The sequence below is a fragment of the Lytechinus pictus genome, unplaced genomic scaffold (genome assembly GCF_037042905.1).
Source record: "Lytechinus pictus isolate F3 Inbred unplaced genomic scaffold, Lp3.0 scaffold_19, whole genome shotgun sequence".
NCBI classification, from domain to species: domain Eukaryota; kingdom Metazoa; phylum Echinodermata; class Echinoidea; order Temnopleuroida; family Toxopneustidae; genus Lytechinus; species Lytechinus pictus.
The window spans coordinates 7,902,588-7,929,837 of NW_026974140.1; the positions used below are offsets into that span (position 1 = coordinate 7,902,588).

Here is a 27,250-nt window from a genome sequence, read left to right on the forward strand (position 1 = left end):
TTCTTCAGTTGGACTCATTAGAATGGACTTTCCTGCCACCTGTTGGATTAATACTTGGAATTAAGTTTGGAATGTAACATTCATGTATGGATTTAGTCAACGGTAAGCCCAAACAATTTTTTTTCAATTGTCTGTTTGTGCCTTTGTATTTCAAGGAAAGTCAAAGTATGTGTACAATGTCATGTAAAAATAGAGAGGGAATGAAGAAGAAAAAACTGACAAGAGTTTCACTTCGAATTCCAATATGACACAAGTCCAGTTTATTTGATTTTAGTGGGGGTGTATTTTTTATCCTTTAAATGAAACATCCTTTTAGTGATGAGACCTGTAGTGTACAAATTACACCTCCTATTGTTTCCTTATTTAAAAATATGATTATCCATGAAATGCTTTTGAAAATAAAGGAAACTGCCTGTTTTTCCATCACAATTCTAATTTGTCAGTGTTCAAAGTATGATTGAACAGGTTGGTACTATATTTATAATCAACTCTTAGACCATGCGCGCAGAGCTCGATTTTGAAAAACATTCATTTAAATAAAACTTTGCCTGCATTGAACCAGACTATAGAGCAGTAATCAGAATGTGATTTGTTCAGCGTTAGAACAGTATTTAGACTGGTGTATGGCCTGAGTCATTTCAAACATTATTGTGTTTTTGTCACTCTCGTCTTAACAAATTTAACATGTGCTTTCCAGTTGAGCGTTGCACTATGCATAACTCCAAGGTACATGTATTTCCACTCTTCAAATTTTTTTCCCCATCAATTTGAACCTGTGCATTTGCAAATGATGATAATTTACACCTCAATCCAAATATATTAAAATCACATTTCTTAGAGTTCAGTTACAACTAATTACGATTCAACCAGTCTGAAATCTGTGCCAAATCTTCATTTATACAGAAACATAAATCAGAAACATCTGAGGAATAGTATATACGGGTATCATCAGTGTACATTGAAATACTGCTAAACTTTACAACAGTAGAAATATCTTTTATAAAAAGAATGAACTTCATTTGGCCTATAATACTCCCTTGTGGAATTCCACAGGTAACTTTAAGTAGAAAGTGTATTGTTGATTACTTTTACATGTTTTTCTTAAATTGCTCTGAAGCCATCGTAAGCTTGACTTGATCATGTCATATTCAATTCAATTCAATGAAATTAAAAAATGGTTTCTTAAAACATGCCTCACAGCCCAAGGCTGAATAAAATAATTTATAATAACAGAATGGTACAAACATGACGTGATGTAAATAAATCCATATCAAATGCTTTCCAAAGGTCGAGTGACACTATAACAAAATCGCATGACCATCTAATCTTTTACAAATATTCTTGCTATTGCAAAGAGGGCTGTATTTGTTGAATAATGGGGCAAAATCCAAACTGATTATTTGATAGTGTATTATTAGCAGAAACATCTTTATTTACTTGCTTTAAAACAATTTTCCTTTACTTTGACAGTACAGGCAATACATAAATTGGCCTATAATTACTATGAGCCTGAGATTACCGCCTTTGAATAATGGCGTGAGCTTAGCCATTTTCCAGTCTAATGGAACTATTTCTTGCATAAGAAATAGATTTAAAATGTTTAGTAAAGGTTGGATGATGTGTAAAACTGAAAGTTTTAAAATAGTGGTAGGTATACCATCTAAATCTGGAGATTTATTTTTTGGAATCTCATTAAAATACTTTACTACATCATTGTGTTTAAAGGACAAGTCCACCCCATCAAAAAGTTGATTTGAATAAAAAGAGAAAAATCCAACAAGTATAACACTGAAAATTTCATCAAAATTGGATGTAAAATAAGAAAGTTATGACATTTTAAAGTTTCGCTTAATTTCACAAAACAGTAATATGCACATCCTGGCTGGTATGCAAATGAGGAGACTGATGACATCATCCACTCACTATTTCTTTTGTATTTTATTATATGAAATATTCTAACTTTCTCATTGTCAAGTGATACAATGATTAATTCCTCCCTGAACACGTGGAATTAGCATTGTTTAATACTATATGGTTCAGTAAAGTTGGTCCTTATTGTCAAATCTATAAAAAATGAAATATTGTATAATTCAAAAAATAAAAAACAAAAGAAATAGTGAGTGATGGACATCATCGACTGACTCACCTACTTGTGCATATCACTGTTTTGTGAAAAATAAGCGAAACTTTAAAATGTCATAACTTTCTTATTTTACATCCGATTTTGATGAAATTTTCATCACTATGCTAGTTTGATTTTTCTCTATTTATTAAAGTCAGCATTTTCCTGGGGTGAACTTGACCTTCAACTTCATTAAAAGGGAACACAGATGAGTGTTTGATTGTTGATTCAAACATTTTCTTAGCATACTGAGTACCGTCTTTATGCAAAGTAATCATTCATATAATATTCTATGTTTTCTGTTTGAATACGATAGACCTGTCCGTTCAGTCCCATGATTTCTTCGTTACTCATATAATCATGATGAATAGCTACCTGACAATGTATGACAATCATTCCAAGACTATTATTAAAACGTCCCAACGCTGTGTATGAGATTTGATCCCCCGACCCCCTGGGCCACCTCATTTATCCTATTTCCTAGCAGTCTGGTCAAGATTCAAAGTGGTCATAGGCTGGCTTTTCTGTCACAAGGAACAACCAGGGGGCTCCTCTAAGTTGTGTTTCCTTCCAGACAAAATCCTGATTGAATTGAGTTAGTTTTAATTAGTGTAGACACACTGTGTACCCCAAGTCTGCATGCAACCTGACTCATTGCAACAATATGAGGGCCCCCTTACTCCAAGATAGTTGCAAGTCCAATGAAAAAGGTGATTTCTTTTACCCCCCCCCCCCAAGTGGTGAATGTTTGAATGAAATATGACAAGTATTATATTATACCCCTTTCATAAACCCAATAAAACCTATCCTCCAATTAGCCGTCTAAGAGTAATGCGGATAATTCAATAAAAATTGCGTTCACAAACTCCGAAAATTATCCGCATTATTTATACGAGCGCCCGTCCTGAAAAAGGCGGATAATCGTCATGACAACTGGACACGCCCCCTCCGATGCGGTTGTGTTGGAAAAGGGTAACCTTGTGACCGCACCATGGCAATTATCCGCATTATTTGGAAATACGTTCATAAACTCAAAATCTTGTCCCGATGCCGCTATTATGCGGATAATAGCAGCATCACAATAATGCGGATAACTCTTGTCCTCCTCTGATTTTACGACCAAATTATGCTGCTATTAGCCGCATAATTGGGTTTTATTGAGTTTATGAAAGGGGTATTACTTTCAAATTGCCAGTTTGGTTCTTTAGGTAATAAAAAGTGATAGGAACAACTCTCCAATGGAGGCGCGATAGCTCAGTCGGTAGAGTGGGGGTTTCGGATTCCGGTGACCCGGGTTCGATTCCCAAGTGGTGCGCTAGTGCCCTTTGGTAAGGCATTTATCCTCATTACCAGGTCCCTCGGAGAGGACCTTAAGCCGTTGGTCCCCTGGTTGCTTGTTCACAGGCATTCGTGCTTATTTAGCAGTCAGGTAAAAAACCTCGATATATATATGCACTATGTATTAGATTATTAGGATTTTGTTTTAGGTTTCCTCTCAAGAAACTTTACCCTTGAAATAAAAATGAAAACTAGATAGCAAATTGTTGCATGTTTTTATTGTATTGGATGATTTTTCATAGTTATGTCAAAGAAGCATGAATTCAGTCAAAAGTCTAGATGGTAAAGACTTGTTTTGTATGGGTTGATTGAGATATCACAAACTGAGATGGCCTTGGGTTTGAATTACTACCATGGCATGTTTTCCTTCAGCAAGAAGTTTCTCAACATTGTGGCGCACTCAACCCAGGAGGGGTGAATGGGGGCACCTGATAAGATTCAATCCTGGAATGCACGGAGTGCTGCTGATACAGTGAAAGCTAAAGCCTGGGATCATAAAAGCTGTGCTTTGTATCCTCTGACAAAAAATACCATATAAATGCAATATTATTGTAGTCATATTGCACTTATATTTCTTGCTCCCTGTCAGGGGGGGGGGGGGTCACATGCTCTTTCCTTGGCTGGTATTCAATTTATTATTTTTTGAATTCGCCTTGAGCACTCTACAGAGTGGATTTGGCGCGATATAAGTCTAATGATTGTTATTATCCAAATAGGCTTGGGGGGGGGGCTGAATTAGCCCCCCTTCCCCTTGGCCATTTTGCTATAAATCTGTAATACGAGAAACTTTTTAAAGTTTTCCCTTTTTAAGTCTCATGCAGCTTCTAGAGTCAAACTTTACAAATTTACTAAGGCATGTGGTTAGAAACATGCATATTATGAAGGGACTGAATTAGAAAGCTTAACGCTCAATTATCAAACAGATAACTAAAAGTATATTTCTTAATTCACAAGAAAAACAGCTTATCGTGTAGATGATTGAACTTGGCATTTTGATTTACATTAGAAAGTATTTCAATATCAAGATATTATGATGTTTAGAATTTTAGCAAAGAACAAGTCTTGTTCAGTATTTACACAATTTTATGTGAGTTTATGTTTGCTGTGTTTATCAATCAAATGAATTTCCTAATAATTCATACTGCTCCCCACTGGAATAAGTATGCTAAGTAGTAGGCCCTATAAAATTTTATTAACTCCTTTTTCTGTTTCTCTCTCATCCATTCATTGGCCCTTATTTCAAACTCCACTTGAACTGAAACCATAGTTTAAATCAACGAACGTAGAGGGCAGCAACACACATCAGTGTTGCTATTAGGAAGGTCCACTCGATACGCGCATACAATTGAAGTGCGCGCACAATTTGGTAGTCATGCCAACGAAACCATGAACCGATACATACACTCAGGGATCAATAGCAAAATAGAAGTACACTAACAAATTATGACAATACTAGATTCATATGTAGAAACACAAAAGTATACAAACAATCAAATAATAATGTAGCACATTTTAAAAATAAAACTATTTCTACATTATCATCTTAATATTTTGTATATCTTCAGTAAAGCAGGATTAAATTTTGTCATAAATAAACCGTCTGCTAATTTCACCCGAATTTAGCCAAGCTCATTTTGTGACCATCAAAATCCTCTCAGAGCACTTTTTAGTAGATTGTAGAGTTGATGACCGCGAGCGCCAGGGCCCCGGTCGGGTCGGTGCTGAGGATACCGGTAGGGTACTGTTGGCTGCATGGTTGCATGTGATGCGAACACAAACTTGTGTAAACTTATAGAATAAAAATAGTAGATGTGATAGGCCTATGCCTCTTGATAGTTCTCTAGTCAAGACCCCTCAGAATATATACTTGACTCGATACTGGACCAGATAATTTCGGTCTAATGTTAGGTCGAAGACCGTCTAACGTTAGACTAGGACTTGGCTTGTGTAGTGGCCGTATTAGATCCTGCCTGATGGATTGCAAAAAGCTGGGTTGGATTTGTGGATATAGCATGATTATTTTAGATTTTCAGACTACAATCTACACTGTAAGTGAAAATTAAAATTCTAACCTTGAATATTTATCGTTGCTCATCCGCCTTAATGCCACATCAATGACAGACCAAGTCTATATCTTCCAAGTCCATATCTAGCTAGGTCGACTCGTCGAGATTATCCTGCCAGTGCAGTGCGCTCAGCATATCATTCGCGCAGTACGCACACCGATCGAGGTGACCCGGGAAGTTTCGGCGCGGCCAGACCAGAACATCACGGTCTTGGCTCGGGCGTTAGCTAGTGTGGATTTGGTAGGGGCAGCGAAATTCAGCAGAAGAACGGTAACACAAATGTCATCAGTCTATGTATTTTTAATGCTATGCAAACTTCAAGAATCATGATAATCTTTTGTCTTATATTTTTGTAAAAATACAAAAATTATTTTATAATATTATTTAACCAGTTTTCTTGGAGGTTTTATTATCCATAAAAAATAATAAAAATAGAACAACAAAAAAAAAACTCTACAATCTTCCAAAAAAGTGCTCTGGGAGAAAATGGTCACAAAATCTGAGCGAAGTGGACCTTCCTAAAAGCAACACTGCCGTGTGTTGCTGCCCTCTACAGTCGGTTTAAATCATTGATGGGAAAGCCATATGTAAAACACATCTCGATGACTAGATGTTCATCTTATCATTATCATTGGCATTCAAGTTATGACAAAACATTTTTGGATTAATGAATAGTTTTATTTCAATTTTTGTCTCACCTGCATAGCAGAGTGAGACTACAGGCGCCGCTTTTCCGACGGCAGTGGCGATGGCGGCGTCAACACCAAATCTTAACCAAAGGTTAAGTTTATGAAATAACAGCATAACGTAGAAAGTATATGGACCTAGTTCATGAAACTTGGCCGTAAGGTTAATCAAGTATTACTGAACATCCTGCCTTAGTTTCAGGTCACATAACCAAGGTCAAAGGTCATTTAGGGTCAATGAACTTAGACCATGTTTGGGAAATCAACATCAAAATCTTAACCTAAGGTTAAGTTTTTGAAATGTCATAACTTAGAAAATATATGGACCTAGTTCATGAAACTTGGACATAAGGTTAATCAAGTATCACTGAACATCTTGCATGAGTTTCACGTCACATGACCAAGGTCAAAGGTAATTTAGGGTCAATGAACTTTGGCCAAATTGGGGGTATCTGTTGAATTACCATCATAACTTTGAAAGTTTATGGATCTGATTTATGAAATTTAGACATAAGAGTAATCAAGTATCACTGAACATCCTGTGCAAGTTTCAGGTCACATGATTATGGTCAAAGGTCAATGAACTTTGGCCATAATGGGGGTATCTGTTGAATTACCATCATAACTTTGAAAGTTTATGGATCTGATTCATGAAACTTGGACATAAGGTTAACCAAGTATCACTGAACATCCTATTCAGGGTTAAAGGTCATGTAAGGTCAATGAACTTTGGCCAAGTTGGGGGTATTTGTTGAAATACCATCATTACCTTGAAAGTTTATGGGTATAGTTCATATAACTTGGACATAAGTGTCATCAAGTATCACTGAACATCTCATGTGAGTTTCAGGTCACATGACCAAAGTCAAAGGTCATTTAAGGTCATTGAACTTTGGCCATTTTAGAGGTAATTATTAGATTGCTGTCATAACTTTCACAGTTTATAGATATAGTGTATAAAATGTGGATATAGGGGTAATCAAGTATCACTGACAAGTTTTAGGTCACATGATCAAGGTCAAATGTCAATGAACGTAGTATTGTATCATTATATGAATGGTGTTTTTTGTGAATAATTATTTTATAGTAGTTTTCAAAGTCAGCACTACTGCTATATTGAATCGCGTGATGCAGGTGAGACTGCCAGAGACATTCCACTTGTTTTAGTTTTCTCCAGTTGCCCAGCAAGCACACAAAGCATGAGGTGATAACAAATTTTTGATATTTGTAGATTTCCAAAATTTATGTCCAGATATAGAGCATGTTCAATTGTGTTTAATTATCCAGAGTTCAGTTTCTAGACCATTGACTCTGACTCTACATGTCTTTCTTTTATTGTTGCAGAAACAAAATGGCGGGTATGGGTTAGGTGGAGATGAGAGTACCTTGCCTGAGGATAGCAACGTCAGCTCTGCCCATTCTACTACTAACAAGAACACCCATATCTCCCCTGTTGTCAGGAGACAGAAGAAAAATAACCTCTCGACCGAACAAAGTAAATTCTGAGATCATTAAACCAATGTGATGCAGTAAAATTTGCATCTTAATATTGCATATTGCTGAATCTTTCCATTCAAAATGTATGTTTAAGAAATAAAAAGAGATTTTTAAAGACTGCCTTTAGAAGTTAAAGGACAAGTACACCCTAACGAAAAGATGATTTGAATAAAAAGAGAAAAATCCAATAAACATACCACTGAAAATTTCATCAAAATCGGATGTAAAATAAGAAAGTTATGACAATTTAAAGTTTCGCTTAATTTTACAAAACAGTTATATGCACATCCTGGTCGGTATGCAAATGAGGGAACTGATGACATAACTCACTCACTATTTCTTTACTATTTTATTATATAATTTCTGAAGGTTTCCATGGCGAAGAAGAATAGTGTAGTAGGTTTCACGGTACACCATGTATCTTTCTTGGGCATATGTTGGTCCTGAAAAAGGACCACTATTTTATTATATGAAATATTCTAATTTTCTCCTCTTTGTCCTGTGAAACAAAGTTTTATTTCTCCCTGAACTTGTGGAATTACCATTGTTTAACATTTTATGGTTCAGTCAAGTTGGTCCTTATTGTCAAATATGTAAAAATAGAAATATTGTATAATTCAAACAATAAAAAACAAAACAAATAGTGAGTGATGGACATCATCGATTCTCTCATTTGCATGTGACTAAATTGTGCATATAACTATTTTGTGAAAAATAAGCGAAACTTTCAAATGTCATAACTTTCTTATTTTACATATGATTTTGATGAAATTTTCAGCATTATGCTTGCCTGATTTTTCTCTATGGATCCAAATCATCATTTTTCTGAGGTGGACTTGACCTTTAATTTCCTTTTTGGGTAAGAAAATTATGATTTTAATATTAAATACTGCCATTCAGAGATGGAAATTTGTCCAATTGGTTGGGAAAAGTGATTTTGATATTAGCATAATATTGCCAGTTTAAGAATTTTTGTTACTTTGCTGAAGCATATAAAAATCTTTTCAACATGTTTGCCTCATCAAAAATTATATACCTTGGATGGTAAGTAATAACACAGGCAGCTAAAAGACATTGAGTCACAAAATATTATTGAAGCAAGAAATTTACTTGAAGATTTTTTTTGGTAAATGTTATCAGTTGCATTCTTGAATCAAGAGCTATAACAAACATAGGTAATACTGGGAGCAATACATTTCAAATTATACATGTATTAACAAGGTTATCTTGATTTTTTAACGACTCACTCCTTTCATTATAATAAGATGCATATAAGTATCCTATAAAAGTCAATTGATTGGATGGTTCTGAATTCTTTATATATATATATATATATATATATATATATATATATATATATATATATATATATAAATATATATATATTATATATGTGTGAAATTATACATGTATAACAGCTTTGGCAACTCTTTTATTCAAATATTTTGTGAAAGAAATGGATGAAGAGAACAATGGTAGGCGTAGCTTAAATCAAAGTTCCCCAGAGCTATCTGCCCTTTGGAAATATATATATATATATATATATATATCTATATATCAGATTTTGAATTCTCTTTTTTGTCACATCATGGGCACTGATGAAGAGTGTGACTTTACCTTTTATTTTTGATAGCTATGCTCCTTTTAAAATCTATGATTTTATTTCTACGGCATTTACTAAACCTTTTGTGATTATTTTATTCCTTATGCCGAAGCAGACTATTTCTATATATATCTATATACATGTATATATATATATATATAGTGAAAGAATATCATTGATAGAGGCCTCTCTTTTATTTGTAGACTAATACTTTGGATTCCATCCTGTTTGAGTCAAGGGGGACAAATGAAAGGAAGAGTCCGTCTGAGTGGAGCAAATCTTCAAAACCCAGATGAGAAACTTCCAATAAACAACAAAAAAAGGGGATGCAAATTCCTGCCAAAACCAGATGAATTTAATTTTCAGTTGTGTGATCGTTTCAAGATAAGAAGCGGTGTATCAGAAAAGGGGCAAACAAGAAGGAATAAACGGGGAAATCTGACACGGCCAAGCTAATATACATATGTAATACAGTGCTGAGAAATCAAGTTCTTTTTGAAAGAAAAATAATATAAGGGCTCTCCTAATTATGGATACAGTGCTACAGGATATTGTGAGATGTACGAATACGCGAGGATCATTTATATCAACATTTATATCAAATAACAATGGATTTATGTTTTGTTGTATGACAGGACAGCACCGTAGTGCATCTATGTACGATACTAGACTGTAAGTATACATATCTCTTCTCCTTAATGACTACAGTGAATACTTGCAATATTGCCCCTTTCAACCATTAATGTGAATGTTTTTGTGAGTTCTGAGGTATTCTGGCAGTACATTGGGAAATGGTTTCTGATTGAAGGACATTATACTTCAATATTCTTTACAGTGACATTGTATTTATACATATATTACTAATATGCTGTCATTTCTCTATAATTCTTTCATTTTATATAAGAAGCTGAAATTTTTTTGCAATTGGCTTTTTATTACTCTTATTCATTCATTCAAGTAAACAATGGATTCACAAAGGTTCATATGGTTTCTTTCAAAGCATACAGTGATGTCTGATTTGGCATATATCAGGGATTGTTTTATAAAATGCTTTGTTTCCTAAATTGGGTGTATTACAGCTCTCATTTACTCTCACAGGCCTGAATTCTCACAAGGGGTTTCAATCAGGAATGGGTGTTTAGATCATTAACTATGCAGATTTTTTCCATAACTGTGCTTAATTCAGCCCAGAAACTGAGAAGGGTCCTGTAGTAAAGTAGTAAAGATGAAATACACGCTTGTTTCTATGGTTTTGCAATGTGGCTTATGGAAATTGATTTAAATGTACTTTGTGTACAAAATTTGCATAGTTCATGGTTTAAATCCCCTTTTGTTTTAAACATCTCATGAGTATTTGGGCAAAGTGGTTCAAGACTAACCACTGAATATACCTGCCAAATCCATAATGTTGCTTGGTTATTAATGTCCTTCTTGCATGAAGTAATAATACAATAAAACTGCATGAATCACATACTCCATTATTCCATTCATTGTGGGGAGAATTAATGCTATGCCTCATCTTTATTTGTTCATTGTTAACTGTGCTTTTAGTTTTATTTTGTATCAGTGGAATTGTGATAAATCTTGTGCGTGGAAAAAATATTAATGAAACGTTAATCCTAAAGAATATCTGATTACACCATCTTTCTTTTACAACGTAGTGTGAGGGGTTTTATCCTCTCATTCAAGACCATGCTCTCTACCAATATTTTCTGTACTTTATTTTTCTCCATACTATTTTGGTTAGTGTCATCAAGGTGCCGATCCCCTTTTCCCTAATATTGGTGTTCAGCCCCCACCTCTCCAAGAATAGACCCTCTTTTTAACAGCGACAGATAATGGTTGTTTGTCACTTCATTTATTTAGTGATAACATCCTCTTTAGAAACAAGAACCTATTTTTTTACTTATCAGAAATTATTATTATCATCGGGGGGGGGGGGGGGGAGGGGGTTGTTTAAAGGAATTTGGAGATTTCTGCCCCCATTGTGATGATTTCCTGGATCTGTCCCTGAGGTTGGCCATGTTTCCTTCTTTAATTATTCTATTCCATTATTCTACTTTGTACCATCTATCTTGCATGCCATTAGTTCTGAACTCTTCCGATTAGGGGGTTTAGAAGAAGAGGAGGAGGAGGAAGAAGAAATAGAAGAAGATGGCGATGGTGAAAATGAAGAAGAAGAGGAAGAAGAAGATGACGATGAGGGGTAAATTCTCAACCCATCTCACCGTGTGTTCAATACTAACCCATCAAATTACTTCTAGTCACCTAATTTTTTGCCTAATGCTTGAAAATTAAAAAAAGATTAAACATACACATAAACATACACATCTTGAAATGACACATGCTGCAGTTGCCCCCCAAAAGGCAATACAAAAAACCCAAAAAATGAAAATGGTTTTCATAGCATGCTCACAATCTCATCATTTCTTTGCAAAGTGTTATAAAATGCCTATTTAAAAAAATGTATAAGAAATGTCAGGTGATTAATAAGCATTATCTCAGGGTCTGAATATCATATGAAAAAGCAGTTTGATTCTGTCATTCTATTCTGTTCTCAGCTTTTCTTTTCAGTCTGAATTCAAATTTCCATAATTTTGTCACACTTATCTCCTCTTGTACCCCTTTCCCTTTAAAAGAAGATATATTCTTTAAATGTTTTTTTATCTGCTTCTTAAAGCATTTTTTTTTTCAATTCAGCTGAATAAAATGATAAGGAAGGTGGTTTGATTTTGTATTATTTTCTATTGGAAATGAATTAATACAAATATTGAATATGAATTTTAATTTTAATTTTAATTTGAGCATTGATGACTATTTAGTAGTACTCACCCAGTCAGCTAGATCTGACCAATGTGATACCACACACAACAAGGCATTTTAGATCATCTTCAATTAAAGGAGAAATACATTGATTATGAATATGGCCTTATTATATATCAGTGGAAAGGTAATGATGTAGGGATTATCATTTGGTCATTCAAAAATAACAAAAATAATATATAAGGTGGAAATCGCCAATTAAAATGCGCTAAAATGCCTCTCCGAATAAGCGTCTCTCATCGGTCTCTGAATTGACTCGAATTTGATGACGTTCATGAGTGTACGAGAGACGTGATTGGCTCTCCCACATCAAGCTCCACTTGCATGCAAAACCTGTTGCAAGGGTACGTTTTCTCCACACTGTCACTGAATACTTCGATCACGAAATGAAAGAAAACCCACAAGTTTATCTAGATTTGGATTTTCAAATTGATGATTTTGAAGATGAAGAGAATGATGATGAAGTTTCTAGCTCTAGAACAACAAAGTGACGTGGATCGAGGTAAATTAGGGAATTACGCCGGTGATGATGAGTCGGACAAATCAACTTGCATGCCGATTCGCTACCAACTCAGCTGCTAGTTGCACTGTGGGTCAAATCCATGAAAATGAATTCCAGCATGACCACATCCAGACAGAGTCTCTTGCCTCTATCACCAAAATAAGGAGAAGGAAAATAATGATATAACTGTACTTACAAACAAGTGAATATATCCGAACCTGAAGGCAAATCAACTCAACGAATAGCAGCAGACGATATGCAACGACGATGAACTTCACGTGGCTGGGATAGATTGTCGCTCGTTCTGTTGATAAAATTTCTATCTCATTATTTTGACAAAATTACGAAACTCTGGGAATTATTTTTCTACATAAAAATATAGTAACACCTACTACTACTACGATTGCGAGCTAGGCGGATGATCTTTTATATCTAATTTTAGTTTAACTCAATTTTTTGCTTCAAAGAAGGTTTTATCGTAATTTGAAAAATAGTAGTAGGTGTTACTATATTTTTATATTAAAAAAAATATTCCCTGAGTTTCGTAATTTTGTCAAAATAATGAGATAGAAGTTTCATCTAACAGAACGAGTGACAATCTATCCCAGCCACATGAAGTTCATCGTCGTTGCATATCGTCTGCTGCCATTCGTTGAGTTGATTTGCCTTCAGGTTCGGATATATTCACTTGTTTGTAAGTACAGTTATATCATTATTTTCCTTCTCATTATTTTTTTGATAGAGGCAAGAGACTGTCTGGATGTGGTCATGCTGGAATTCATTTTCATGGATTTGACCCGCGTTGCAGCTAGCAGCTGAATGAGTTGGTAGCGAATCGGCATGCAAGTTGAATTGTCCGACTCATCATCACCGGCGTAATTCCCCTAATTTACCTCCATCCACGTCACTTTGTTGTTCTAGAGCTAGAAACTTCATCATTCTCTTCATCTTCAAAATCATCAATTTGAAATTCCTAATCTAGATAAACTTGTGGGTTTTCTTTTATTTCGTGATCGAAGTATTCAGTGGCAGTGTGGAGAAAAAGTACCCTCGCAACAGGAGCTTGACGTGGGAGAGCCAATCACGTCTCTCGTACACTCATGCACGTCATCAAAAATCCCCAATTTCGCGGACGTAATTCTGCATGTTTGAAGCATTCAGAGAGAGAACTTTAAACTATCAATTAACTGAGTTTCATCGGTCTCCATGATAAATGATTTACACCATGGTGTTCCTCTTATTTTCTCCTTTAGTTTGATATATAATTCTCAATTTTTAGGATTTGCAATATATTTCTACTTTAAAACACCCCAGAATGTTGCCTTGTTAAAGTTAACTTTAACTTTACAAAATAAAAAAAGGAAGACACTTTAATAAATTCTGTATCAATTACACCCTTGTTGTAGTAGAAGCAAAATTAAATTTTAAAAAATGAAAAGAAAATATATTCACAGGATTGGTTATTCAAGTGAAAAAGGAAAATGATGAACTATTGAATATGCTTTACATCAACCTCAACCAAATTGTTTCAGGGTTCCAAGCCCATCAGGGAAATCAGGGGAAATTATTTTTCTTTTTCCCAGTCAGGGAAAAATCAGGGAATTGAATAAAAAAAAATATCTCAAATCAGGGAAAAATGCCTCAAATGAGGGAAATATCAGGGAATTTTGATTGGCCCAAAAGTCGAAAGCACAGTAGTCAGTCAGACTCTGTTATAATTTGTTGCATATCAAAACAACATCCATTGAATGACTGGTCATGGTGGTTATGGGGAATGGTGGATGCTGTATGGGGAGAAGGGAGGGCATTACATGCCTGTGTAATGGTACTAGATAGTTTTACATTATCAATTTTATACTGAAAATACATGTAATTCACTGCAACACCTTAGAAAAACATGCAAAACTGGGAATGGGTTTAAATAATTGTCAGGGAAGTTTTAAACTTCATCAGGGAAAAATCAGGGAATTTTGTTTTCGTGAAAAGCTGGGAACCCTGTTGATTACTCTTTGTCATATCTTGTGACCTATTTGAACTCTGTCATAATGAGAATAATTATCATGTTTTCAAGTATTTCAAGGATTGATGAAAGCTTCACAAGTATTGCAAATATATGTTTGTTCATTATCCTTGTCAAGAAATTTTATATGAATTCAAGATTTAGAAAATTGAAGAAAAAAACAGTTAGGCATTTATAAGGTTCAAGTAAAAATATTTTAAAGTAATAATTCATTATGGCCACACTCTCATTGGAATTAAACTTTTTGAGAATTGGAGTTGGTCAATTCCTAGACAAACTTTTCATGTTATTGAAAGTTTGAACAAAATTGAGTGAGCGAAAGCTTTTGCTGTTTTTAAGTGTAAATTTTAGCCAATTTGATCTTTGTAATGACATTCAATGATGAATCTATGTGATTTTCACAATCATATCAGTTATTTGACATAGAATAAGTATTATTTTCTTGAAAAGTATGGGGGTACTCGCAATCCCACCTCCCTAAAAATTGAGTGATAACCCATTCTACCCCTCTTCTCCTCTCCCATCGTCTAGTTTTGTAGGCCAATTAATGATTTCTCATCACAATGATTTGGTCATAATATATTATTGTTATGGTGTAATCAATTCTTGTATTGTTCATAATTGACAATTGTTTCTGTTGAAGTTGTTAATTAATTTTCACTCACAAATGACATGGTAATAATATGTTAATCTTGCATTGTGCATATCATATGATGAGTTAACATCAAACATTCTTTGGAGGGGTGAATTTAAATGCTTACAATGTCTTGATGCACTTCCTAAGAATTTCTGATTAATTACAGAAAAGAATGCACCAGCTAAAACCTATGTTGCTTTTTCCTACTTTCTTGCTTTAAGGAATATTAAGTTACTTTGTGTTGCTAGTAATAGTGTTTTTGTCCTAACTTGCTTTTGTGCACTTTCTTCTTCCAACTAACCCATTCCTTTACCTCTTACCAACCCAAATGCACCCACTGCCTAACCATTTACCCCTTCCTCCTAAATGCACACACTGCCTACCCCTTTTACCCCTTCCTTCTCCTAAATACACCCACTGCCTACCCCTTTTACCACTTCCTCCTCCTAAATACACCCACTGCCTACCCCTTTCTCCTCCTAAATGCACCCACTGCCTAACCCTTTTACCCCTTCCTCCTCCAAAATGCACCCACTGTCTAACCCTTTTACCTCTTCCTCCTAAATGCACCCACTGCCTAACCCTTTTACCTCTTCCTCCTCCTAAATACACCCACTGCCTAACCCTTTCACCCCTTCCTCCTCCTAAATACACCCACTGTCTAACCCTTTCACCCCTTCCTCCTCCTAAATGCACCCACTGCCTAACCCTTTACCCCTTCCTCCTCCTAAATGCACCCACTGCCTAACCCTTTTACCTCTTCCTCCTCCTAAATACACCCACTGTCTAACCCTTTCACCCCTTCCTCCTCCTAAATACACCCACTGTCTAACCCTTTCACCCCTTCCTCCTCCTAAATGCACCCACTGCCTAACCCTTTACCCCTTCCTCCTCCTAAATGCACCCACTGCCTAACCCTTTTACCTCTTCCTCCTCCTAAATACACCCACTGTCTAACCCTTTCACCCCTTCCTCCTCCTAAATACACCCACTGCCTACCCCTTTCTCCTAAATACACCCACTGCCTAACCCTTTACCCCTTCCTCCTAAATACACCCACTGCCTACCCCTTTCTCCTCCTAAATACACCCACTGCCTAACCCTTTACCCCTTCCTCCTAAATACACCCACTGCCTAACCCTTTTATCCCCTTTCTCCTCCTAAATGCACCCACTGCCTACCCATTTACCCCTTCCTCCTCCAAAATGCACCCACTGTCTAACCCTTTACCCCTTCCTCCTAAATACACCCACTGCCTACCCCTTTCTCCTCCTAAATGCACCCACTGCCTAACCCTTTTACCCCTTTCTCCTAAATGCACCCACTGCCTACCCATTTACCCCTTCCTCCTCCAAAATGCACCCACTGTCTAACCCTTTACCCCTTCCTCCTAAATGCACCCACTGCCTAATCCTTTTACCTCTTCCTCCTAAATGCACCCACTGCCTAACCCTTTACCCCTTCCTCCTCCTAAATGCACCCACTGCCTAACCCTTTTACCTCTTCCTCCTCCTAAATACACCCACTGTCTAACCCTTTTACCTCTTCCTCCTAAATGCACCCACTGCCTAACCCTTTACCCCTTTCTCCTCCTAAATGCACCCACTGCCTAACCCTTTTACCTCTTCCTCCTCCTAAATACACCCACTGTCTAACCCTTTCACCCCTTCCTCCTCCTAAATACACCCACTGCCTACCCCTTTCTCCTAAATACACCCACTGCCTAACCCTTTACCCCTTCCTCCTAAATACACCCACTGCCTAACCCTTTTACCCCTTTCTCCTCCTAAATGCACCCACTGCCTAACCCTTTTACCCCTTCCTCCTCCTAAATGCACCCACTGCCTAACCCTTTTACCCCTTTCTTCTCCTAAATGCACCCACTGCCTAACCCTTTTATCCCCTTTCTCCTCCTAAATGCACCCACTTGCCTAACCCTTTACCCCTTCCTCCTAAATACTGCTTGATGTGATAAGGCATAAAGGAAAAGACCTGGCTGTTTCTGAAGCAATAGCAGTTAAACCTCAATTAGATCTGGTTAGACCCAGCCTAGATCCGCTTAGACAGATCAATTTCTTCACTATCTTTGATTTTGAAGAAGGAGAAGATGAAGATTTGTAAGTTTAGATGGTAGGATTTTGCAGTAATCTATTTTTTTTCTCCTATCGTTTCGCTATGATTTGTGATCATGCACTATAGCTTTCTGTATCTCATCATTAAATCAACCAATGACATCGCTTTCTATATCCCATCATTAAATCAACCAATGACATTATAGCTTTCTGCATCCCATCATTAAATCAACCAATGACATCATGCGCTATAGCTTTCTGCATCCCATCATTAAATCAACCAATGACATCATACGCTATAGCTTTCTGTATCCCATCATTAAATCAACCAATGACATCATACGCTATAGCTTTCTGTATCCCATCATTAAATCAACCAATGACATCATATGCTATAGCTTTCTGTATCCCATCATTAAATCAACCAATGACATCATATGCTATAGCTTTCTGTATCCCATCATTAAATCAACCAATGACATCATATGCTATAGCTTTCTGTATCCCATCATTGAATCAACTAATGACATCATATGCTATAGCTTTCTGTATCCCATCATTAAATCAACTAATGACATCATACGCTATAGCTTTCTGTATCCCATCATTAAATCAACCATTGAACTCCATTAAACTCCACCCCTTGTTAACCCCATTGAAATCAAGCATGCAAATTCCCAAAGCCCACCATTTGAAGTTGAATTTTTCCTTAAGTGTGTGCATGTATGTGTGTGTGTGTTTATTGTAGGGAACATTATTTCAGGTCTGGATAATATTGAAAATGTACATGCATGATATACATAGAACAACTATATGAAGCCATTATTTCTTTTGGTAAATTACTTATGACAATTTTGGCTCATATTTATTTTCAACATTTGAATTCATTGTGGGGTAAAATGAAGAGTATTCCATAATACATTGGTCATGTTAAAGATGGAATCTAAAATCTTGTTTCTATTGGTAAAGTCATAGTTAACATGTTGAAAGTATTAAAAAAAACATACATTGATTTTGGGATATTTTTATTCTGTTGGGTATAAGACTTCTCAAGCATGTGATGGCATTATTAAGGCTACAAATCTTGATATATGATATTAGCTTATCAGTAAGACACAAATTTTAATGACCTTCATTTAGAAAAATAATGACATAACCATGAAATACCACTTAGTCTAATTTAACAGTCCTATTCAAAGTTAAAAAAAAGAACCAATAAAATATAATATAACCCTCGCTACCCTCTTGAAAGACATGTATGTGAAAAAATTGTCATAAATAATTTACCAAAACTTTAGACGAGCTTTGATGATATAACTTGTAGTTCATGGGGATCATTCTTCAACAAATTTAATTTGATTTTGATTTATCACTTGTTTAACCAAGAAGACACAAAACATTTCTTAACTCAAATGATACCAGTCAATATCAGTAGGCTAATTATTTTCAACCTGCACTTATCTAACTTATTGAGACCCATAATATAAGGAATTTAATAAATATATATATATATATAATGGCAAAGTGAAAATTAGAAGAACTAAAAATTAAGAAAAATAAGTTATCAAGGAAAAATGGTTTTGATGGTATATTTTTTTAGCCTCAGCTTATATGATTGATAGTTGTCATTTCCATTTATGACCTGCCACCCCAATACCAACAATAAGTTACCCAAATTTAATTTTGAGATTGTCATTGAGATGGAAAATGATATGATTTCTAAATATTGATCAACAATAAGTACTTGATTGAATCATGGACCTATTACGAAGGTCCATGATTGAATGAAGAAGAAATTCAGTGGAAGCTGCAAAGAATAAGGTGAATAGAATGTTTGAGGTTCACTCAGGCACGAGGGTGTGCACACTGTGCAATCTGAGTGAAACATCCAAGCAGTCCACAAAAAATGGTGTTAAAGAAACTCTTTTATCTCATCTTTCATTTAACTTTTCAGCTTCAAATTTTGACAGTATTAAGAAGAACTGCTCTTTCAGAACATCTATTTTTCTGAGTTTTACTTGAAGAAGACCAAATTACTATTTTGGTCATTTACAGACAAGGTTTTTGTGTGTGATTTATTGTTGGTTTTGGGGTGGCTGGTTTTGGTGTTCATATATATATTGGCATGTGAGCATTCAAGCGTTCTATATCATTTATTCTTCAGGGGGATGTTTCACAAAGATTTAAGATTGATTTTTTAGTTGCACTTAAATATCAATCGCATGCGGTATAGAAGGTATCATCACATTGGTCAGATCATACTAAATGACACATGCTACTGCATATTGCGTATTACACTCTAAATTCCAAGGATTTAAAATAAATCCAGATTGGCTGTGAATAGTGACCAGCCAAATATTAGATTTAGATTTAAACCTTGTTGATTTAAATATAAATCTGAAAGATGTGAATTTAAATCTTTTGAGATTTAGAAGTTAATCCTTAAGATTTAAAATAAATTCAAAATTTGGCTGGTCACTATTCACAGCCGATCTGAATTTATTTTAAATCCTTGGAATTTAGAGTGTACATATCATGTGTGTGTTTCGGCATCCAAGCATGACTCTGTGTCGCACTTAAATCTTTGTAAAACACCCATCAGGATTGCAACTTAGGAACTCATTGTTTTTTCTTAGTGTCATTTCGAGGAATATATCTTTACTGCATGTTGGAAGTCAATCCATTCTATTAGGATATTGGGAATTAGCCATGAAACACTTTTCTTTTTCCTCGCTAATCATTTTGTGGCCCTTGAAATATGAAATCTATTTCTAGAGTTTCCTACATTGTGGGCAGGCATCGAAATTGAGTGTAGTAACTTTAGAAAGTCATGAAAGTCGGAGCCATGTCTATCACCAAGACTTCCAATCTGCATCATTTGTCATATTTCCTAGTACAAGCAAAACAAAGAATGCAGGAATGGTGTTGTTACAGATGGGCAATTCCATAAAATAATCAACTTTTTTGTACGTCCCATCCCTATTTTTCTCAAGTCTTACTTCACTTTATAAACTGACCAAGCCATGGCCCTTGAGAACGCTACAGACTGTCAAAAGAACAAGAAATCAGAGACGGAAAATTTCATGAAGGTCTTGCATAGGGTGTCGGACATACATATCTTATGGCATTGCCCAGATGCTGATAGTGCTTCATGCTCAAAGACATGATAAAAGGACTATTGGAAAGCAATCCTTAAATACTCCATACTAATACAACCTAATAACCATACACTGTAAAAACTGTGGTGTTAAAACTGACACCAGTCGGTGTTAATAGAGGACCACATCCGAGGTGTTAAAACTACACCCTAGAGATTGAACATAACACCAAAGAGTGTAAATATAACAACCTAAGGTGTTGTAATAACACCTATGGGTGTAAAACTAACACCACCAATTTAACACTGGTGTAAAACAACTGGTGTGGTCCTCTATGTACACTGGTTAACACCACAGTTTTTTATGTGTACCTTAGCAGAGCAGCTATTATGCACACTGCACAATGATAATAACGGCTTTGATAGCAATATCGACATTAATGACAAATGTTAATCAACTTTTCAAAATTATTTGGTGATGTAAAAATATAAATTCATGTTTTTAGTGGTGCAAATCCGAGCATATCTTCAAGAGTTTATGAGCAAGTATTCTGTAGGACAGTGGCTTTTAACAATCGTCTGCATTCACGGAGCCCAGCCTCCTGTGCAAAGCCCCCCCCCCTGGTTGTTTCGGAAGGGTGCATTAATTTGACTCCCCTTCCTCAACCCACCAATTTGAGAAAAGCCCTCCACCCAGGTTTTCTTGGAAGGTTAGGGCTCTGCGAAGACAGACAATTGTCACAAGCCTAGGACAGTATATGTTGTATGTTTTTATCAATTCCAATGCTGAAATCTTACAAGATAATACTTCAATTCAAACCTTACACATATAAAGCATGTTAAACCATTTTGTTTGTCATTTATCTTATCCATGCAGTAGTTCAGAGAATGATGAGTCTGGTAGCGCTGGATCTCTAAGTGCGGAACATAGACGTCAGGCACGTCTGTCACTCACAGAGTTTCTTGCCGATCCTCGCAACTTTGATGGTAGCTCAGAGACCCAGCAACCAAGTAAGTGATTAACTTGTCTAGTATCCTGCTAGGTACACTTCAGAAAAAAAAGTAGTATATGGTGTCATTTTAAAGGTCATGTCCACCCCAGAAAAATGTTGATTTTAATAAATAGAGAAAAATCAAACTAGCATAACACTGAAAATTTCATCAGAATCTGATGTAAAATAAGAAAGTTATGACATTTTAAAGTTTTGCTTATTTTTCACAAAATAGTGATATGCACATTTCAGTGGCATGCAAATGAGACAGTCGATGATGTCCCTCACTATTTCATTTTTTATAGATTTGACAATAAGGACCAACTTGACTGAACCATATAGTATTAAACAATGCTAATTCCGCATGCTCAGGGAGGAATTAACTGTTGTTTCACTTGACAATGAGGAGAAAATTTGAATATTTTATATTTCATATAATAAAATACAAAATAAATAGTGAGTGGATGATGTCATCAGTCTCCTCATTTGCATACCGATCAGGATGTGCATATAACTGTTTTGTGAAATTAAGCGAAGCTTTAAGATGTCATAACTTTCTTATTTTACATCCGATTTTGATGAAATTTTCAGTGTTATGCTTGTTGAATTTTTCTCTTTTTATTCATATTAATTTTTAGTTGGGGTGGACTTGTCCTTTAAATCATATCTGGTCAACAATTAATTTCATTTCATTTATTGATTTCTGCAACTTTTTCATAAACAAATTTACAAAGAAAAAACAATAAACAGAGTATGTTACAAAATATTTGACAAGCAAAACTCTAAACAGAGTTGCATTTTCTATGACATATCGACTAAACAAAGTTGCAGGGGTTTGCCACTATAAGCTTAGCTTGACTACTCCTTACTTTTACTTGACTTTTCCTTAATTAATAAATCAATGAATGAAAAAATTTTGGTCACTTTATTTTTGTAAGATGAGAAAAAAACTCTAAAAAAAAGGTATACAAGAAATTTTTAATACCATCTTTTTCCGGACTGCTTGAAAGAGTCATCAAGATTTCATGCTTGAGTGAACCTCAACCTTCAAATCTTGTTATTTTTTAAAGCCCTCACTGAATTATTCTACATTCAACCAAGAACTCGCAAGGGTTTTTGTTGGTCAATGTGGTAAGATACATATCATTTTAAAAGCTTAGGTTTGCTTTTTCAAGCTCAGTCAAAATCTCAAAATTCAATTTGTGCTACTTTAACTTACTGTTGGTTTGCGTATGGCACACACATGTTGTATTTTCACTACTGATAGCTAGTTTACTGAGAATGATCAAAATTAGAGCAACATCTGAAAATTTGTATGGTTGCTTTTCAGAATCAAATATGCATTGTTTTTTAAAGTTTGCCAAGGCATACTAACTTACAAATGCTCTTATGGCACTGATATATTCTTAATCTTCTAGTTCTGTCCTTTTGAAAGGGGTTGGTTGCTTGTTCTAACTTCTTCACTACAACAACCAGAAACTGAACTACCAGCCCATTTCATGATTTCTTTATTCTTATTTCTTGGATATACAGTATATTACCCCATGAATAAGTATAACCCAGCTTTTTCAGTAAATTTATGAAGAACATTCTCTTCCAGATTATCCAATGGCAACCTTATATTTAGTTAGATTGAATGTGACATTGCATCTTGTTTTTATGGCATCTATGAAAAGAATAAACAAACCAAATCAAAATGTTTATAATGATGTATTTTTTTATATTTCCAGATGCAATGGATAGGGGAAATTCTGTTTTGAGAAAACTCAGCTTTCTAAAAGTAGGAGGACAGCGAAGAGAGAAGAAGGTGATTTTCAGCCTTATAATTATCTCCATTGTATCAACAAGTTTATAGGGCTTCAAATATATGTTTTTTCCATCAAAACTTATTAATTTGTGAAGCGAATGTTTTGATTCAATTATATGTTTTCATTAAATAACAATATGGAGTGTAAAACTAAGTAAAAACAAGTACAAGGCAAAAAAAAAAGGTTCAAATAAACAATAGAAAGTAACACATTGCAAAACAAGGATAAGACATTGTTGGAATCGGTTGGTTTTAAGCCTGATCGAACATTGATGCATCGAAATTTGAAGGCGGGGAAAATCGAGTCATTTTTTTGCTCCGGCCGGCCGTCGATGCATATGCGCTATGCATGCACTACATGCACTGACGGTCTGCGCTGGCCGGGTGAGCGTAGCAAAAGCAGATGACAGAGCAAAGTTCGTTTGTATTTTCCATGATCACAAAACACAAAAAAGGCCGGGGAGCAATGCAGAATTCTTCCCAAAATATCTTCAACAATGATATTTGCAGATGATAACATATAAGTTTAAAATGAAACAATATTAAAGACATGAATCACGCAGAGTCGATCCGAATGATTTTCGGTCAACTAGCATTCGCAGTCCAGACTCGCACACACCAACCCCGTCTACAACCCCGTACACTCACTCCCCCGAAACGACAGGCGTGCTTGCCAGCATCAGCAAACAAGTGCAACCAGCGGGGAGCACTGTAACTTGCCTGAGATTGTGTAGTTGGCGGGGTAGCCGGTAGTTGGATCCAAAATTAGCTCCAAATAAATTAATGGGAATAAATACGTAATTTTCTCTGGATGGTCATTTGAATTGGTATTCAATGCTGATATAACGATTGTGAGGAAAGATTGTGGAATATGAGTTCTGGCGATGGTCGAGACTTAATCTTAATAATCCATTCTTTATTTTAGAGTCAGACACAAGAGCTTGCGATCGAAATAAATACGAATGTCTCGGATCGAGCTCTAAATTCATATAAATTATTATTGGATGTTAAATAATTACGATTTAATAAGATTTTATGGCCATACTAAAAATATTGACAATGTCAGCAAAGTATGTATGTTCATATGGAAGAATTAATAGTATTATACTGGTATTATTTTTATTTTTTATTCCATCTCTGGACGTCTGCGAGCTCCGAGAAAAGAAGCACAATGCGCATGTGCGTTCGATGACGTCTGACAAATTTTCCATTCATGAAATCAGAGCCCAAAGTTGGGCACAAACAAGCTTCAAATTGATGGGGAAAAATTAATGTAATTTTTTCTCTGTTTTGTCATGTAAAATATTATTATATGGTGATATTACGATCTTCAAAAGAGTTTCTACATGTTGACAATGTTCGATAATCAATCCTGACGTGATAATTATTTTTTTAGACAAGTGCAGTGCACTCACTCAAGTCGATCGTCATGTGATGTCCGCCATTTAAAATTGAAACGAAATACAAACGTTTCACATCAAGCTCTAAAGTCATATTAATGATTGTCATATGCAAATTGTTGTTAAATATTACAATTAAATCATGTTCTATGGTCATGATATTAATATCGTTCATGAAAAACCAAGATTTACTTTACGTTGATCGCGTCAATTTTCCGGCCATTTTCTGATTTGATTAAAGCACAGTACTGCGCATGCACGATCAATGGCGACTTCCATTCATAAATTCATCGTGCATAAATTATTTCGGCACGAGCAGACGAGCCGGGCAGACGAGTAAGACTCGAACTATGATCGAAATAAACTTCAAATTAATGGTGAATAGGCATCATAATTACACAATCGGTTTCATTTTGGGGGCAATATAAATGAAGTAAGTAGTATAGTCAAGTTGGATATTTATTTTGATGTTTGATTGTGTGAACCAAATGAATCGGCCGGCCGACGTATTTTTTTTTCTTCGATGCACCGATTTTGCAAAATCTGCACCGGCGTTCGATGACATCGATCAAACACCGATTTTAAAATCGATTCGACTCAGGCTCAGTTGGTTTACACAACCACCTTAGTTAACTTATTGTAGAGTGATCATTCATGTAATGCCATGAAATTAATATTTGTCATTTTATTGTCATTTTAGAAGGAAAAAGAGAAAGACAAGGAAAAGGAGAAAGAAGAGAAGAAAGAAAAGGAAAAAGAGAAAGAACGGATAAAGGATAGTATCAAGCAGCATAATTTTGTAAATTCATCATTCTCAAACTCAACAAAATGCAACTACTGTGAGAAAACCCTTCAGAACAAGCCAGCTCTCCAGTGTCAAAGTAAGTCTGTTTATGTTATTATCACTTTTATATAATATTGACTGGCCTTGAATCATATCAAATATATTTGATTTGATTTGATTTGATTTATTGTTTCACATTCCACAAAAACATACATCTTGAACATAATTATGAGAAGATGACAAAAAATACATAGTTGTAGTGTTTTACAAAGGAATGCAATATCGTGAAATATTGCCCACAAAAGAATCATATTGGCCCAAGTCTTTAGACGAGGGCAATATGGTTCTTTTAAAGGCAGTATATTCGATGTTCCCAAAAAGAAGAGCCGTCAATATTTTTATTATCATCCAAATCAGACATCTAGAGCTTTCTTTCAAGAATATGGTTCTACTTTGTCATTTTTATATCAGGGGCCAGGCTTTGCACTTTACCATTATGACGTAATTGTAATTTTAAGATCGCGTCCCTAGGGACGCATATCCAGCGTCCTGATCCAGTGTGTTCTTTATCGTGACATATATTGTTGCTGAGCGGATCATTAATTATGAAGCGTATCTCTTTCTACGTATCATTAAATGCCTGGATATTAGACCAGTGAAAATGAAAAGGTATATTTTGCGTCGTCTATGCATGGAAAGTCAATATGTGCATAGAGGCGAAGCGAAATACAAACAATATACCTATCCCTTACCAATATTCAGAATATCTAGGGCAATACTAGGTTTTGTAAATTACCAGCTCAGATTTCTGATGCGGTTGATAATAGTACATCTATCAGTACATGTATGAATATCACCAACATCATAATAGCCATCATCACCATCTTTAGCATTACTATCATAACCACAGCAAACATCACCACCACCATGTTAATATTAAATCACTATCTATCATCACACATACCAACATCATCATCATAGAAGCAATTGTTGCCATTGCAAGCATCAAAATCACCACCTTTAACAAAATCACCATTGTCAGTTCCATGACATTTGCTCCGGCGACAATTGCTCCTCTGTGAATTCACAGACTAATGGAAAGACCAACTTCAACCCTGGATTGAACACTACCTTGTCCTAAGCCTAGCATAAAACCTTATTGCAACCCTACCCCATTTTAGATGAATTAAACCCTGAGCAATCGTCGCAGGAGCAAATGTTGTGTCACCCGATTATAATAATAATAATAATAGCTGGATTTTTAAAGCGCTTTTTGCCAGAGGATACAAAGCGCTGCTATTATTACCCCGGCTTAAGCTCGAGCTACCATCACCGGCGCTCAGTGCATGCAAGTAATTACTCCTGCCGGATACCCATTCACCTCACCTGGGTCAAGTGCAGCACAGTGTGGATAAATTTCTTGCTGAAGGAAAATATGCCATGGCTACGATTCGAACACACGACCCTCTGTTTCAAAGGCGAGAGTCAGTAACACAAGACCACGACGCACCCGACACGATTATCACCATCGCCATCAACACCATCACAAACACCACCACCACCACCAATGCGCCAATGCCAGCACCAACATTTCCATCACCAATACCATCAGTATTGAAATGAAAATTCACATTCAGAATTATGAAGCTATTTCAGAAGAAAGACATTTTATTTTCAACTCCTGTTTCTTTTATTTCCAGTTTGTTATGCCAATGTTCACACTTCATGTAAAGATAATGTCGCTCCATGTGCAAGACTCACAAAGCATCCCAAATCGGTAAGTACACCATCAGAACAGTTTTAA

The 27,250-nt window shown here is 35.6% G+C and overlaps 1 protein-coding gene across 1 annotated transcript; it reads left to right on the forward strand.

Moving 5' to 3' along the window:
- Nucleotides 1-27,250, forward strand: LOC129260711 (major centromere autoantigen B-like). The gene is made up of 9 exons (XM_054898663.2): nt 1-102; nt 7,557-7,707; nt 9,948-9,984; nt 11,402-11,518; nt 17,271-17,411; nt 21,341-21,474; nt 23,186-23,262; nt 25,363-25,543; nt 27,147-27,250. The coding sequence occupies exons 3-9, from the start codon at nt 9,968-9,970 to the stop codon at nt 27,248-27,250; spliced, it is 771 nt and encodes a 256-aa protein (XP_054754638.2). The 5' UTR covers nt 1-102; nt 7,557-7,707; nt 9,948-9,967.